The sequence below is a fragment of the Procambarus clarkii genome, chromosome 39 (genome assembly GCF_040958095.1).
Source record: "Procambarus clarkii isolate CNS0578487 chromosome 39, FALCON_Pclarkii_2.0, whole genome shotgun sequence".
NCBI lineage: Eukaryota > Metazoa > Arthropoda > Malacostraca > Decapoda > Cambaridae > Procambarus > Procambarus clarkii.
Genome location: NC_091188.1, coordinates 39,145,880 through 39,160,748, shown reverse-complemented (window position 1 = coordinate 39,160,748; position 14,869 = coordinate 39,145,880). Strand labels below are relative to the sequence as shown.

Below are 14,869 nucleotides of genomic sequence, written 5' to 3'. Positions count from 1 at the left end.
ACTGTGAATTGAATGATATGAAGAAATAGGGGCTGTAATGGAAAAAGTTTGTAAAGAAGGGCATTTGTAAGTTGAGGTGTGACTGTATTGTTGGGTTAAATAGCTGACTTGGTATAGTGTAAGATTGTCACTTACGTTTGATAACGTACATATTTGTATTAGAATTAGAAGGCTCCCTTTTGGTTTGTGTGTGTCTTAGCATACTTGTGGCACCTGTTTAGTTATGTAAGTGACCTGAACGTGGTAAAGGAGGCTTGTAGTTGTTTTATCAGTTGGACAGATGGGGGGGGGGTCTAAGTGTGTTGTTGACCTGTGTAGGGTAGCAGCAGCATGTACAAGGCTGAAGTGTACTATATGATGTTATATGGCAATTGTGATAGTACCCTAATTAGTTTAGAATCATTTAATGTTAATTATCATGTAGTAGTTGAAAACCAACCAATTTATTGGAGCAAGTTGGGTGGCCATCATGTTTGTATAAAAGTGTGTGTTGACGCAGGAAGATAGCCTTGTAAGTGTGAAATCAATCATGGCTGTTGGCAGGGTTATGTCATTAGACGTGCGTACCATTATAACTGGTTATGTATTTGCCATAGATGTTTAAGTATTTGATTGAATGGTGAGCTTATTAAATTTAATATATGATTATCAGGGAGCTGGTGGCTGAGCAGACAGAACATGTGATCCTGGGTACCGGCGAGAAACAATGGGCATAGTTTCTTTCACCCTGATGCCCCTGTTACCTGGGAGTTTGTCATTGGGACACTAAGGCCTGAAATCATCAAGATGATAGTGATTTGTCCGTCAATAGAATGTGAATGCATTGATATAGGTGAGGTAATGCAAAATTATATTGGCATTGTGATGATATTTTAACTTAATAAATACTTATGGGTGCTGTTGCTTCTAGAGAAGGAATGAAATTGAATTGAAATAAGTTTATTGAGGTAAAATACACACAAAGGGATGAGGTAGCTCAAGCTATTCTCACCCCGTTGAGAAGGAATGTGTAATATCTGATTGTAGAGGGATATCAAAGGAGATAATTATGACGTAAGGAAAGTAGAGGTTATGTTGGGTAGAATAAGTATTTATATAAAAAGGGTATTGTGATGAAGTGCTGTATCCAAGCAGGATTAAATGGAAAAAGAGTATGTGGCAGATGCTTCTGTGAAGAGTAGCTGTTTGTACTATAATTGTAAATGTCATGTTCACATTGCTTTGGAGAAACCTGAAAGGATGCATAAATAAAAAAAAAACTATGGATATAAAGATTGTTTGTTATTTAATTGTACAAAATATATACAGGACTTTTATTACAACTATGGGCAGAAATTGATAGGATATTCAGGAAATGAAATAAATTCTGGGAAGGGCAAGACCTCTATGTACATTTTGTTGCCAGGTATGAGTGTTTAAGTGAAGACATCATTGTGTATAAATTGAGATAAGGTAGAATGTGTATAAACTGTTCAACATATGTTGATAATGAGTTACTTTTAATAGAGAGCACAAGTGTAATAGCATAGTTGAGGTTGGCCTTTTAGGTAGATATACATGGGTAGTAAATATATTGTTAGGTGCTTTAATACATTAAAGCTTATCTAATTGTTATAAATAGAAGGAGTTGTGAATATATAAATTGGTGGCATTAATGTCAAGTAGGATATGAGTGAATGGAATTGTGTGTTTTAGCTGTGGTTCCGCGGGTATTTGATTGATACTGTGTATGGGAGAAAGTAACGTTATGTGTATTGGCTATAAGTTGATTTTGAGGGAGAGAGAAGTGTGTTATTATGTGAAAGATAAAGTAAATCAGTAGGGCAAATTTTACACACAAGCAGGAGAATGTTGCTTAGGCATGTGTGTAAATGACACATAATGTTGACAAGTTGTTTTTTTAGATCTTAAGTGAATGGTATTGCGTATCAGTAGGGAAATGACTTGATACGAAGTATTACAGCTGTGGTTAATAAATTGAGCTTGTCCCTTCCCCAGCAATATGAAAGAAATAGTGCAGGGCTTGAAAGTACATGCATATTGTTACTTGCTATATGTTTATATATAGTGTATAAATTATTTTCAGACACTGAAGGGCAACCCAGAAGTAATTGACATGGGAGGTGTGTAATGTTTTAGATTGATGAAAAGCTAATTTGTGAAATGTGTAGAACAGTATCACAGTATCATGTTTTAATAATGAAAGCTGGGGCTAGCACATGGGATTGTGTGTGTATGTTGAACAGCACCCAACAAGACACATGAGTGAGGGCCAATACATGTTTTCTCAATGTAGAAAGTTGTTGATATAGTATGATGAATGAGGTATAGATTATGAAATTTGTCCCCACTAGTATAGCACAGGAAATGTAGTGTGTAAAGATTGATTGCGACTTGTGGATTAGAATGGACATTTTTGATGTACTTTTGTCATTTATATACATGTAATGACTAAAGATACAAGTGAGGTTGTGTAAAGAAATGTAGTATTTATATACATACATGGTCCTCGTTTGACTATGGCAACGCCTTTAGAATTGATGTTTATGAAAGGCTTAGAAGCTTGATGTACAGAAAAATTTCATATATATCTTTTGTTAAAAAGAAATGTAAACAGTTAGATGTTGGGAGAAAAGAATGCAGTCAGTTATAGACGATTATGTGTAATGTAGTGGCAGAAAATGGGTGTTTAGAATGGCAAAGCATTGTAGTATAAATTGTGATGAGTAATAGAATGAATTAGACATGATTGGTTTTAAGAAAAGTTGTATGCAAGGGAGTTTAAAATAAGGTCAGAATGTTGTTTGTATTGAATACTAATGATTGATATGTTGCCGAAGAGAGCCAGAAAGAATAGTGAATAAAAAAGATAACGGTAGTTACTCGTGTGGGCCCCTCTTTTTTTTTTTTGTTATGCAACTGTAAGTGGCAAGAAATTGTGAATCTCAGGCCTCTTAGTAATAGGCTGTTTAAATGGCTGAAGTGTGTAAGTAAAAGATTGTTTTGAGTTGTGTAGCTGATGAATATCTTGCACAATAAGACACTTGTTTCAAACGGGCGAATCTGTTATATATAGTCGTCAGCCTTCTAAGAAATATCATATAGTTAAGGCTAGGGAAGCAACATTAGTAGGTTTGTTCTTTTTTTAATAAATGTAATTTGTTTCAACAGATTGTATGAGCGTACAATGTGAACAGTAGCACTGAGGAATTGTTTTTAGACATAACCTCGATGATGAAGATGTCTTAAGGTGACACGAGTTTAGCATGAAGGACTACAGATTATATCACAAAACTAATTGACATGTGTTGTATCATATGATAAATATATGTCAAAGCTGGTCTATTTACAAGTAGGTAACACACATATTTGATGTATAAATGTACTGTAGTAGAATGTGATACATATGACTTACAGTAGAAATGTGTTGTTAAATAGTAAATGAGCTTGTACATATAATATACATTGTCATAATCAGGTTGATAGGGTAAAGTTTAAAAAAATATGGCTGCTAGTAAGAAGCCTGTATGTTTAATGACATATGAAAATACATATATATTTGGTATTGGTGAAAACATTAGTTAGTTTTGTAAATATTTGTCTTAGAGTTTGGATTGAAGAGGCAATAACTGAGGTCAAAGGTGAGCTAGGACGGATATTTCAGCATCACTGGAGGTGGGTTGAGATGGTGTTGTAATGTAATTTGAACCTGATACTGTGACAACAACAGCATCGGAACCAATGACTTGTGATGAATCTGTAGTCTGTACAATGGTAACGGTATTGTCGTCTTTACGACACTCTTTCTTGGCCGGTGGTATTGAGGAATGCTCCTCCATGACGGCTAGCTTTTCTCTCTGTAGTAGCTGCGCAGCACGTAGTGAACCTTGTTGTGAAGGTGGTGCCGCAGTAGAATATATAGAGTCGTGGGAGAGGAATGATAAGCACGAGGGATCCCTTGAGTGTGCAATGGAGGCGCCTGCTGGATGAGATGAGGGCATGGCGTCAGGGTTTTGTGACACAGAGCCTTCTCTAGACCGATAACTCGGGGGATGACTATAGTTGCTCTCTCGACCCAGTGTGTTGACTGTTAATCTGATATAAAGAGAATAATATGAGTAAAAGGTAATTGGTGTGTGAAATAGGACAGATATACATATGTATGTTTTAGTACAATGGGTAAATAGTATAACATGGCAAACACAGTAGTAAATAAACAAATTTACTAACCCTCTAAGATTATGAGGGCCAGATCGATAGGTTGGGGGTGGTGACGGTGCTTGAGGATTTGCAGTGTGTCCCTGGTGCCGATCTAATAGTAGCAACCGCAGCCTGTATTCTTGCATTGAAGCTTGGTAACTCGGAGGTGGAGGACGGTACTGGAATTCTGGGTACATCATTGCTGAAATTAGTTGATAGTATAAATTGTATAACCAATGGCAGGAAGTAATATTGCTTGTGATAGTTATGTATTTGATATGACACTTTGATGTATGGTTAGACTGAATATAGTTTCACATATTAAATAACAGGATAATGTTATTAATGGATAACAGGATAATGTTATAATAAAGTGCACACAGATGTAGTCTGTAAAGGGGGGGCGGGGGACATGGTTCCTGTATTGTTTTTGTTAACCATGTGTATAAAATGCATAGTGTTTCATTATATGTTATGTTAGCATATAAAGAAATGATATTTAAATGAAAATGTGAACAAGGCTGAAAAAAAGTACTTATGGGTTAGTCTACAAAATATATAAAAATACTTGAATTAAGCACCCTGATATCATATGGTTCATGGGCATTGCTTTAATAATGAGTTGCACACGTCTCATAGACGTTGTTACATGTAATGTAACACTACATTAGCTACATGTAATGCAGGAAATATAACATTTAGACAGAAATCACATATATAATATGTCTTTCTTGTTCTCTGTTACTGTCCTTTCTCTTTGATAATGTCTAGTCTTCAGTGGAATATTCGTGGGTTTTATGGCAACTTCTAATTACAGTTTACACCACTTTGTGTTTGTCTCCAGGAACCGTAGCTTGGTGCTGGTCCTGGTCACTTTCGTGGTTATTCCTTTCTTTCTTCCCCCCCCCCCCCCCCCCCCCCAGCTCTTGCTGGGGCCCATAACTCTACTGCTCTCTTAATTCGTTCTGATATTCCATTGTTCTGCTGCCCATGTTTTTGTGGGTAAATGGTATACTTTCATACTGGTAAATGGCTACTTTCGCTACTTTGTAGCCCAAAATTGGGCTACTTTCGCTACTTTGTAGCCCAAAATTAAGCTACTTTTAGCCCAAAATTTCGCTACTTTTTAGCCCAAAATTGGGCTACGTTCGCTACTTTTAGCCCAAAATTTCGCTACTTTTTAGCCCAAAATTTCGCTACTTTTTAGCCCAAAATTTCGCTACTTTTGCTACTTTTTAGCCCAAAATTTCGCTACTTTCTCGCCCAAAATTGGGCTACTTTCGCTACATTTTAGGCCAAAAATGGGCTACTTTCGCTACTTTGTAGCCCAAAAATGGGCTACTTTCGCTACTTTTTAGGCCAAAATTGGGCTACTTTTGCTACTTAGGAAAAAAAATGGGCTACTTTCGCTACTTTTTAGCCCAAAATTTTGCTACTTTTTAGCCCAAAATTGGGCTACTTTGTAGCCCAAAATTGGGCTACTTTTTAGCTCACATATGGGCTACTTTCGCTACTTTTTAGCCCAAAATTGGGCTACTTTTAGCCCAAAATTTTTCTACTTTCGCTACTTTTTAGCCCAAAATTTCACTACTTTTTAGGCCAAAATTGGGCTACTTTCGCTACTTTTTAGGCCAAAATTGGGCTACTTTCGCTACTTTGTAGCCCAAAATTGGGCTACTTTCGCTACTTTTTAGGCCAAAATTAGGCTACTTTCGCTACTTTTTAGGCCAAAATTGGGCTACTTTTGCTTTATAGCCCAAAATTGGGCTACTTTTAGCCCAAAATTGCGCTACTTTTTAGCCCAAAATTGGGCTACTTTCGCTACTTTTAGCCCAAAATTGGGCTACTTTCGCTACTTTTAAGCCCAAAATTTTGCTACTTTTTAGCCCAAAATTGGGCTACTTTCGCTACTTTTAGCCCAAAATTTCGCTACTTTGTAGCCCAAAATTTCGCTACTTTGTAGCTTAAAATTGGGCTACTTTCGCTACTTTTTAGGCCAAAATTGGGCTACTTTCGCTACTTTGTTGCCCAAAATTGGGCTACTTTCGCTACTTTTTAGCCCAAAATTTCGCTTTTTAGTTCAAAATTGGGCTACTTTCGCTACTTTTTAGCCCAAAATTGGGTTACTTTCGCTACTTTTTAGCCCAAAATTGGGCTACTTTCGCTACTTTTAGCTAAAAATTGCTACTTTCACTACTTTGTAGCCCAAAATTTCGCTACTTTTTAGCCTAAAATTGGGCTACTTTCGCTACTTTTTAGGCCAAAAATGGGTTACTTTCGCTACTTTTTAGGCCAAAATTGGGCTACTTTCGCTACTTTTTAGGCCAAAATTGGGCTACTTTCGCTACTTTTTAGCCCAAAATTGGGCTACTTTCGCTACTTTTTAGGCCAAAATTGGGCTATTTTCGCTACTTTTTAGGCCAAAATTGGGCTATTTTCGCTACTTTTTAGGCCAAAAATGGGCTACTTTCCCTACTTTGTAGCCCAAAATTGGGCTACTTTCAGCCCCAAATTTCGCTACTTTTAGCCCAAAATTTCGCTACTTTTGCTACTTTTTAGCCCAAAATTTCGCAACTTTTTAGCCCAAAATTTCGCTACTTTTTAGCTTAAAATATCGCTACTTTTTAGCCCAAAATTTTGCTACTTTTAGCCCAAAATTTTGCTACTTTTGCTACTTTTTAGCTCAAAATTTCGCTACTTTTTAGCCAAAATTTCGCTACTTTTTAGTCCAAAATTTCGCTACTTTTAGCTAAAAATTTTGCTACTTTGTAGCCCAAAATTTCGCTACTTTCTCGCCCAAAATTGGGCTACTTTCGCTACTTTTTAGGCCAAAATTGGGCTACTTTTTAGGCCAAAATTGGGCTACTTTGTAGCCCAACATTGGGCTACTTTCGCTACTTTGTAATTAAAAATTAAGCTACTTTTTAGGAAGAAAATGGGCTACTTTCGCTACTTTTTAGCCCAAAATTTCGCTACTTTTAGCCCAAAATTTCGCTACTTTTTAGCCCAAAATTGGGCTACGTTCGCTTCTTTTAGCCCAAAATTTCGCTACTTTTGCTACTTTTTAGCCCAAAATTTCGCTACTTTTGCTACTTTTTAGCCCAAAATTTCGCTACTTTCTCGCCCAAAATTGGGCTACTTTCACTACATTTTAGGCCAAAAATGGGCTACTTTTCAGGCCAAAATTGGGCTACTTTCGCTACTTTTTAGGCCAAAATTGGGCTACTTTTGCTACTTTTTAGCCCAAAATTGGGCTACTTTCGCTACTTTTTAGCCCAAAATTAAGCTACTTTTAGCCCAAAATTTCGCTACTTTTTAGCCCAAAATTGGGCTACGTTCGCTACTTTTAGCCCAAAATTTCGCTACTTTTTAGCCCAAAATTTCGCTACTTTTGCTACTTTGTAGCCCATAATTTCGCTACTTTTTAGCCCAAAATTTCGCTACTTTCTCGCCCAAAATTGGGCTACTTTCGCTACATTTTAGGCCAAAAATGGGCTACTTTCGCTACTTTGTAGCCCAAAAATGGGCTACTTTCGCTACTTTTTAGGCCAAAATTGGGCTACTTTTGCTACTTAGGAAAAAAAATGGGCTACTTTCGCTACTTTTTAGCCCAAAATTTCTCTAATTTTGCTACTTTGTAGCCCTAAATTTTGCTACTTTTTAGCCCAAAATTGGGCTACTTTGTAGCCCAAAATTGGGCTACTTTTTAGCTCACATATGGGCTACTTTCGCTACTTTTTAGCCCAAAATTGGGCTACTTTTAGCCCAAAATTTTTCTACTTTCGCTACTTTTTAGCCCAAAATTTCACTACTTTTTAGGCCAAAATTGGGCTACTTTCGCTACTTTGTAGCCCAAAATTGGGCTACTTTCGCTACTTTTTAGGCCAAAATTAGGCTACTTTCGCTACTTTTTAGGCCAAAATTGGGCTACTTTTGCTTTATAGCCCAAAATTGGGCTACTTTTAGCCCAAAATTGCGCTACTTTTTAGCCCAAAATTGGGCTACTTTCGCTACTTTTAGCCCAAAATTGGGCTACTTTCGCTACTTTTAAGCCCAAAATTTTGCTACTTTTTAGCCCAAAATTGGGCTACTTTCGCTACTTTTAGCCCAAAATTTCGCTACTTTGTAGCCCAAAATTTCGCTACTTTGTAGCTTAAAATTGGGCTACTTTCGCTACTTTTTAGGCCAAAATTGGGCTACTTTTGCTACTTTGTTGCCCAAAATTGGGCTACTTTCGCTACTTTTTAGCCCAAAATTTCGCTTTTTAGTTCAAAATTGGGCTACTTTCGCTACTTTTTAGCCCAAAATTGGGTTACTTTCGCTACTTTTTAGCCCAAAATTGGGCTACTTTCGCTACTTTTAGCTAAAAATTGCTACTTTCACTACTTTGTAGCCCAAAATTTCGCTACTTTTTAGCCTAAAATTGGGCTACTTTCGCTACTTTTTAGGCCAAAAATGGGTTACTTTCGCTACTTTTTAGGCCAAAATTGGGCTACTTTTGCTACTTTTTAGGCCAAAATTGGGCTACTTTTTAGCCCAAAATTGGGCTACTTTCGCTACTTTTTAGGCCAAAATTGGGCTATTTTCGCTACTTTTTAGGCCAAAATTGGGCTATTTTCGCTACTTTTTAGGCCAAAAATGGGCTACTTTCCCTACTTTGTAGCCCAAAATTGGGCTACTTTCAGCCCCAAATTTCGCTACTTTTAGCCCAAAATTTCGCTACTTTTGCTACTTTTTAGCCCAAAATTTCGCTACTTTTTAGCTTAAAATATCGCTACTTTTTAGCCCAAAATTTCGCTACTTTTAGCCCAAAATTTTGCTACTTTTGCTACTTTTTAGCTCAAAATTTCGCTACTTTTTAGCCAAAATTTCGCTACTTTTTAGTCCAAAATTTCGCTACTTTTAGCTAAAAATTTTGCTACTTTGTAGCCCAAAATTTCGCTACTTTCTCGCCCAAAATTGGGCTACTTTCGCTACTTTTTAGGCCAAAATTGGGCTACTTTTTAGGCCAAAATTGGGCTACTTTGTAGCCCAACATTGGGCTACTTTCGCTACTTTGTAATTAAAAATTAAGCTACTTTTTAGGAAGAAAATGGGCTACTTTCGCTACTTTTTAGCCCAAAATTTCGCTACTTTTAGCCCAAAATTTCGCTACTTTTTAGCCCAAAATTGGGCTACGTTCGCTACTTTTAGCCCAAAATTTCGCTACTTTTGCTACTTTTTAGCCCAAAATTTCGCTACTTTTGCTACTTTTTAGCCCAAAATTTCGCTACTTTCTCGCCCAAAATTGGGCTACTTTCACTACATTTTAGGCCAAAAATGGGCTACTTTTCAGGCCAAAATTGGGCTAATTTCGCTACTTTTTAGGCCAAAATTGGGCTACTTTCGCTACTTTTTAGCCCAAAATTGGGCTACTTTCGCTACTTTTTAGCCCAAAATTGGGCTACTTTTGCTACTTTTTAGGAAAAAATGGGCTACTTTTGCTACTTTTTAGCCCAAAATTTTGCTACCTTCGCTACTTTTTAGGAAAAAATGGGCTACTTTTAGCCCAAAATTTTGCTACTTTGTAGCCCAAAATTGAGCTACTTTCGCTACTTTGTAGCCCAAAATTGGGCTGCTTTCGCTACTTTTTAGGCCAAAATTGGGCTACTTTTTAGCTCACATATGGGCTACTTTTAGCCCAAAATTTCGCTACTTTTTCTACTTTTTAGCCCAAAAATTCACTACTTTCGCTACTTTTTAGCCCAAAATTGGGCTACTTTCGCTTCTTTTCAGGCCAAAATTGGGCTACTTTCGCTACTTTGTAGCCCAAAATTGGGCTACTTTAGCTACTTTTTAGCCCAAAATTGGGCTACTTTTGCTACTTTTTAGCCCAAAATTGGGCTACTTTTGCTACTTTCTAACCCAAAATTTCGCTACTTTTACTACTTTTTAGCCCCAAATTTCGCTACTTTTTAGCCCAAAATTTCGATACTTTTTAGCTTAAAATATCGCTACTTTTTAACCCAAAATTTTGCTACTTTTGATACTTTTTAGCCCAAAATTTCGCTACTTTTTAGCTCAAAATTTTGCTACTTTCACTACGTTTAGCCCAAAATTTTGCTACTTTTTAGCCCAAAATTTCGCTACTTTTCAGCCCCAAATTTCGCTACTTTTCAGCAAAAAATTTCGCTACTTTTTAGCCCAAAATAGGGCTACTTTTCAGGCCAAAATTGGGCTACTTTCGCTACTTTTTAGGCCAAAATTGGGCTACTTTCGCTACTTTTTAGGCCAAAATTGGGCTACTTTGTAGCCCAAAAATGGGCTACTTTCGCTACTTTTTAGGCCAAAATTGGGCTACTTTCGCTACTTTTTACGCAAAAATTGGGCTACTTTCGCTACTTTTTATGCCAAAATTGGGCTACTTTCGCTACTTTTTAGGCCAGCGCGATTTTCGCCACTAGCGACCAAAAATCGCCCCATTTTTGGCTGCTAGCGGCGAAAATAGCCCCTTTTTTTGCCGCTAGCGGCGAAAATCGGTCGATTTTTGGCAGGTAGCGGCGAAATTCGCGCGATTTTTGCCCGCCAGCTGCAAAAATCGCATGGTTTCTGGCCGCTAGCGTCGAAAATAGCGCGGTTTTTGGCCGTTAGCGGCAAAAATCGCCGATTTTTGGCCGCTAGCGGAGAAAATCGCACGGTTTTTGGCCGCTAGCGGTGAAAATCGCGCTATTTTTGGGCGATAGCGGCAAAAAATTGCGTTTTTTGCCCGCCAGCTGCGAAAATCGTACGATTTTTGGCCGCTAGCGGCGAAATTTGTACGATTTTTGGCCGCTAGCGGCTTAAATCGCCCGATTTTTGGCCGCTAGCGGCGAAATCCGCGATTTTTGCCCGCCAGATGCGAAAATCGCATGGTTTTTGGCCGGTAGCGGCGAAAATCGCGCGGTTTTTTGCCGGTAGCGGCGAAAATCGCGCTATTTTTGCCCGCCAGCTGCAAAAATCGCATAGTTTCTGGCCGCTAGCTGCGAAAATCGCGCGATTTTTGGCCGCTTTCGGCAAAATTCGCACGATTTTTGGCCACTAGCGGCGAAATTTGCACGATTTTTGGCCGCTAGCGGCTTAAATCGCCCCATTTTTGGCCGCTAGCGGCGAAAATAGCCCTTTTTTTCGCCGCTAGCTGCGAAAATCGGTCGATTTTTGGCAGGTAGCGTCGAAATTTGCGCGACTTTTGCCCACCAGCTGCAAAAATCGCATGGTTTCTGGCCGCTAGCGTCGAAAATAGAGCGGTTTTCGGCCGCTAGCGGCGAAAATCGCACGGTTTTTGGCCGCTAGCGGCGAAAATCGCGCTATTTTTGGCTGGTAGCGGCGAAAATCACGATTTTTGCCCGCCAGCTGCGAAAATCTCATGGTTTTTGGCCGCATGCGGCGAAAATCGCGCGGTTTTTGGCCGGTAGCGGCAAAAATCGCGCTATTTTTGCCCGCCAGCTGCAAAAATCGCATAGTTTCTGGCCGCTAGCGGCGAAAATCGCGCGATTTTTGGCCGCTAGCGGCAAAATTCGCACGATCTTTGGCCACTAGCAGCGAAAATCAGTCGATTTTTGCCAGCTAGCGTCGAAAATAGCGCGGTTTTCGGCCGTTAGCGGCAAAAATCGCCCGATTTTTGGCCGCTAGCGGCGAAAATCGCACGGTTTTTGGCCGCTAGCGGCGAAAATCGCACGGTTTTTGGCCGCTAGCGGTGAAAATCGCGCTATTTTTGGCTGGTAGCGGCGAAAATCGCGATTTTTGCCCGCCAGCTGCGAAAATCTCATGGTTTTTGGCCGCATGCGGCGAAAATCGCGCGGTTTTTGGCCGGTAGCGGCAAAAATCGCGCTATTTTTGCCCGCCAGCTGCAAAAATCGCATAGTTTCTAGCCGCTAGCGGCGAAAATCGCGCGATTTTTGGCCGCTAGCGGCAAAATTCGCACGATCTTTGGCCACTAGCGGCGAAAATCAGTCGATTTTTGCCAGCTAGCGTCGAAAATAGCGCGGTTTTCGGCCGTTAGCGGCAAAAATCGCCCGATTTTTGGCCGCTAGCGGCGAAAATCGCACGGTTGGGGAGGCATACTCTCTCACCCATCGCGGGAGAGCGTGCAGAGATCCTTTACTGCTAAAAATCCAATCAGTAAAACATCTAAACTATTGGGACCAACTAAAAAGCCTAAATCTGTATTCTCTTGAGCGCAGGCGGGAAAGATACATAATACAAATGTATACGTGGAAATTATTGGAGGGGCTGATCCCAAACCTGCACACAGAAATGAGACCAGAAGGCATGGCAGAATGTGCAGAATACCCCCAATGAAAAGCAGAGGTGCAACAGGTACTCTGAGAGAGAACTATCAAGATCAGAGGCCCGAGACTTTTCAACACGCTTCCACTACACATAAGTGGCCGACCTCTCGCAGTGTTCAAGAGAGAACTGGATAAACACCTCCAAAGGATACCTGATCAACCAGGCTGTGATTCATACGTCAGGCTGCAAGCAGCCGCGTCACCTGCTTGATGGCGTTCTGGGAGTTGTTTTACTCCCCAAGCCCAGTCTGAGGCCAGGCTTGACTTGTGACAGTTTGGTCCACCAGGCTGTTGCTTGGACCGGCCCACATACCTATCACAGCCTGGTTGGTCCGGCACTCCTTGAAGAAAACAATCTAGTTTTCTCTTGAAGATGTCCACGGTTGTTCCGGCAATATTTCTGATGCTTGCTGGTAGGACTGAACAACCGCGGACCTCTGATGTTTATACAGTGTTCTGTGATTGTGCCTATGGCACCTCTGCTCTTCACTGGTTCTACATTTTCTTCCATATCGTTCACTCCAGTACATTGTTATTTTTGGGATCACACGTTTTGGGATCACGTTCGCCCATTTTTGCATCATGTCCGGCACATATTCATCTACTACTATTGCTCACCTGTTCCTATACTTACACTTTTACCCTACTTGACCCACAACGTCCCACATGCCGCAACCCGCCCCACACCATGTGGGAGCACCCCTCCTCCCTCCCTCTCTCACACTATCAACTTGTTGATGTATACCTCCCCCCTGGTTGATACCTGGTTGATGGGGTTCTGGGAGTTCTTCTACTCCCCAAGCCCGGCCCGAGGCCAGGCTCGACTTGTGAGAGTTTGGTCCACCAGGCTGTTGCTTGGAGCGGCCCGCAGGGCCACGTACCCACCACAGCCCGGCTGATCCGGAACTTCTCTTGGAAAATCGTCCAGTTTTCTCTTGAAGATGTCCACGGTTGTTCCGTCCCCTCCCCATTAATTATCCCACCATACCCTCTTTCCCCTACACACATACACACACACACACATTCTACCTACATGACCCACAACGTCCCATACTTTTTACCCCTGTGACCCACAACGTCCCCCCCCCTCCCCCCTGATGCAACCCGTCCCAATCTACCGACTCCCACACCCAATTTTGACTGGAACCGAGTTCGATCCCTGAGGTTCTCCTCGGGTAGGGGACGGTTCTAGTCACATATCTCGCTACTTACATCTTACCTCATAAACAATCAAGAGGCTCACCTGCGTATGGGTGATGGGGTCGGCCGAAGGCGGGTGCCATACGAGCCATGAATCTCCGAGGTGGTTCTCCGCGCGCAGGGTCGTGCAGTGCCAGACCCAGCATGACCCTACACGGGGCATCACGAGAAGTCAAGTGCCACGCTACTCCTGACACCGTGATCAACACGATACCCACACCTGCAATACAACAACACACACAGTTACACGTTCTTAACAATAGGCTCAAGAGACAATTGCCTGCCTTCTGGGAGACATGTCCACTTATGGGTTCCTAAAGCATGCGAGAAACTTTTTTTCCGAAACCAGACACCCAAGAACCGCTAGTCTTCTGTTACAGGGCATCTCATATCCTCTCCTGGTATGGTATCTGTGTGGTAATCCACAGGTAAATATGGCTGTATTGACCCATCTTATTCCCATATTTTAGCATGTTGTTGTTTTAGATTCAGTTACTAGGAACAAAAGTTCCAAGTAGCACGGGCTATGGTGAGCCCGTAGTGGCCTTCCCTGCCACAGGAGCGAGGCTTAACTGTCTTTTAGCAGCTGGGAATAAGTTTATGAACATTATTTGAAAATATATGTATCTTGCATTATGTAACACAACTCTATACATCAAATACTAAAATATAGGGGTAACAAAATCAACACATTCAAGGAGAAACCAGCTCAAATTGTACTAGATAAAGCAATCTTGTAACTTATACTGAAATACCTGGCTCCATATATGTATCTATCTGGATTGAGGTTTCGTGAATTCTACTACTCCCGAAGCCAGGCTTGATTTGTCACAGCTTGGTCCAAACATAAATTTATTATTTATTGTGGCTTAGAGCGGCCCGCAAGTCCACATATCCACTACAGCCCGCTTGGTCAGACAAATCTTTCCAGTTTTCTCTTCAAGACATTCACTTTTGTTCCACCAATATTTCTTATACTTGATATTTAACAACTCTGCCCGTCTTATATTCATGCACATTGTACCTATGACAACTATACTCTTCACAGCCACTATTCTGCATTTCCTTCCAGTATGTTGTTCTTTTACTGACAACAAACTTAGGACCTGACCTTCCGTGTATAGATTATTGCATTACTCTCCTCCCCTTTCTAGCGGGTACGC

The 14,869-nt window shown here is 40.6% G+C and overlaps 1 protein-coding gene across 2 annotated transcripts in view; it reads right to left on the bottom strand.

The window, feature by feature from the left end:
* Positions 1 to 3,129: 3,129 nt before the first annotated feature.
* Positions 3,130 to 14,869, bottom strand: part of LOC123760270 (uncharacterized) — a 743,064-nt gene continuing 731,324 nt past the window's right edge. Inside the window, exons 4-6 of one of the 2 annotated variants that reach the window (XM_069338400.1) lie at positions 13,750 to 13,926; positions 4,231 to 4,387; positions 3,130 to 4,095 (exon numbers count right to left, since the gene is read on the bottom strand). In XM_069338400.1, the coding sequence (XP_069194501.1) occupies positions 3,636 to 4,095; positions 4,231 to 4,387; positions 13,750 to 13,926 (794 nt within the window). In that variant the 3' untranslated portion in view covers positions 3,130 to 3,635. Of the gene's footprint in view, positions 4,096 to 4,230; positions 4,403 to 13,749; positions 13,927 to 14,869 lie in introns of both variants that reach the window. The other variant, XM_069338399.1, reaches the window with a different exon arrangement.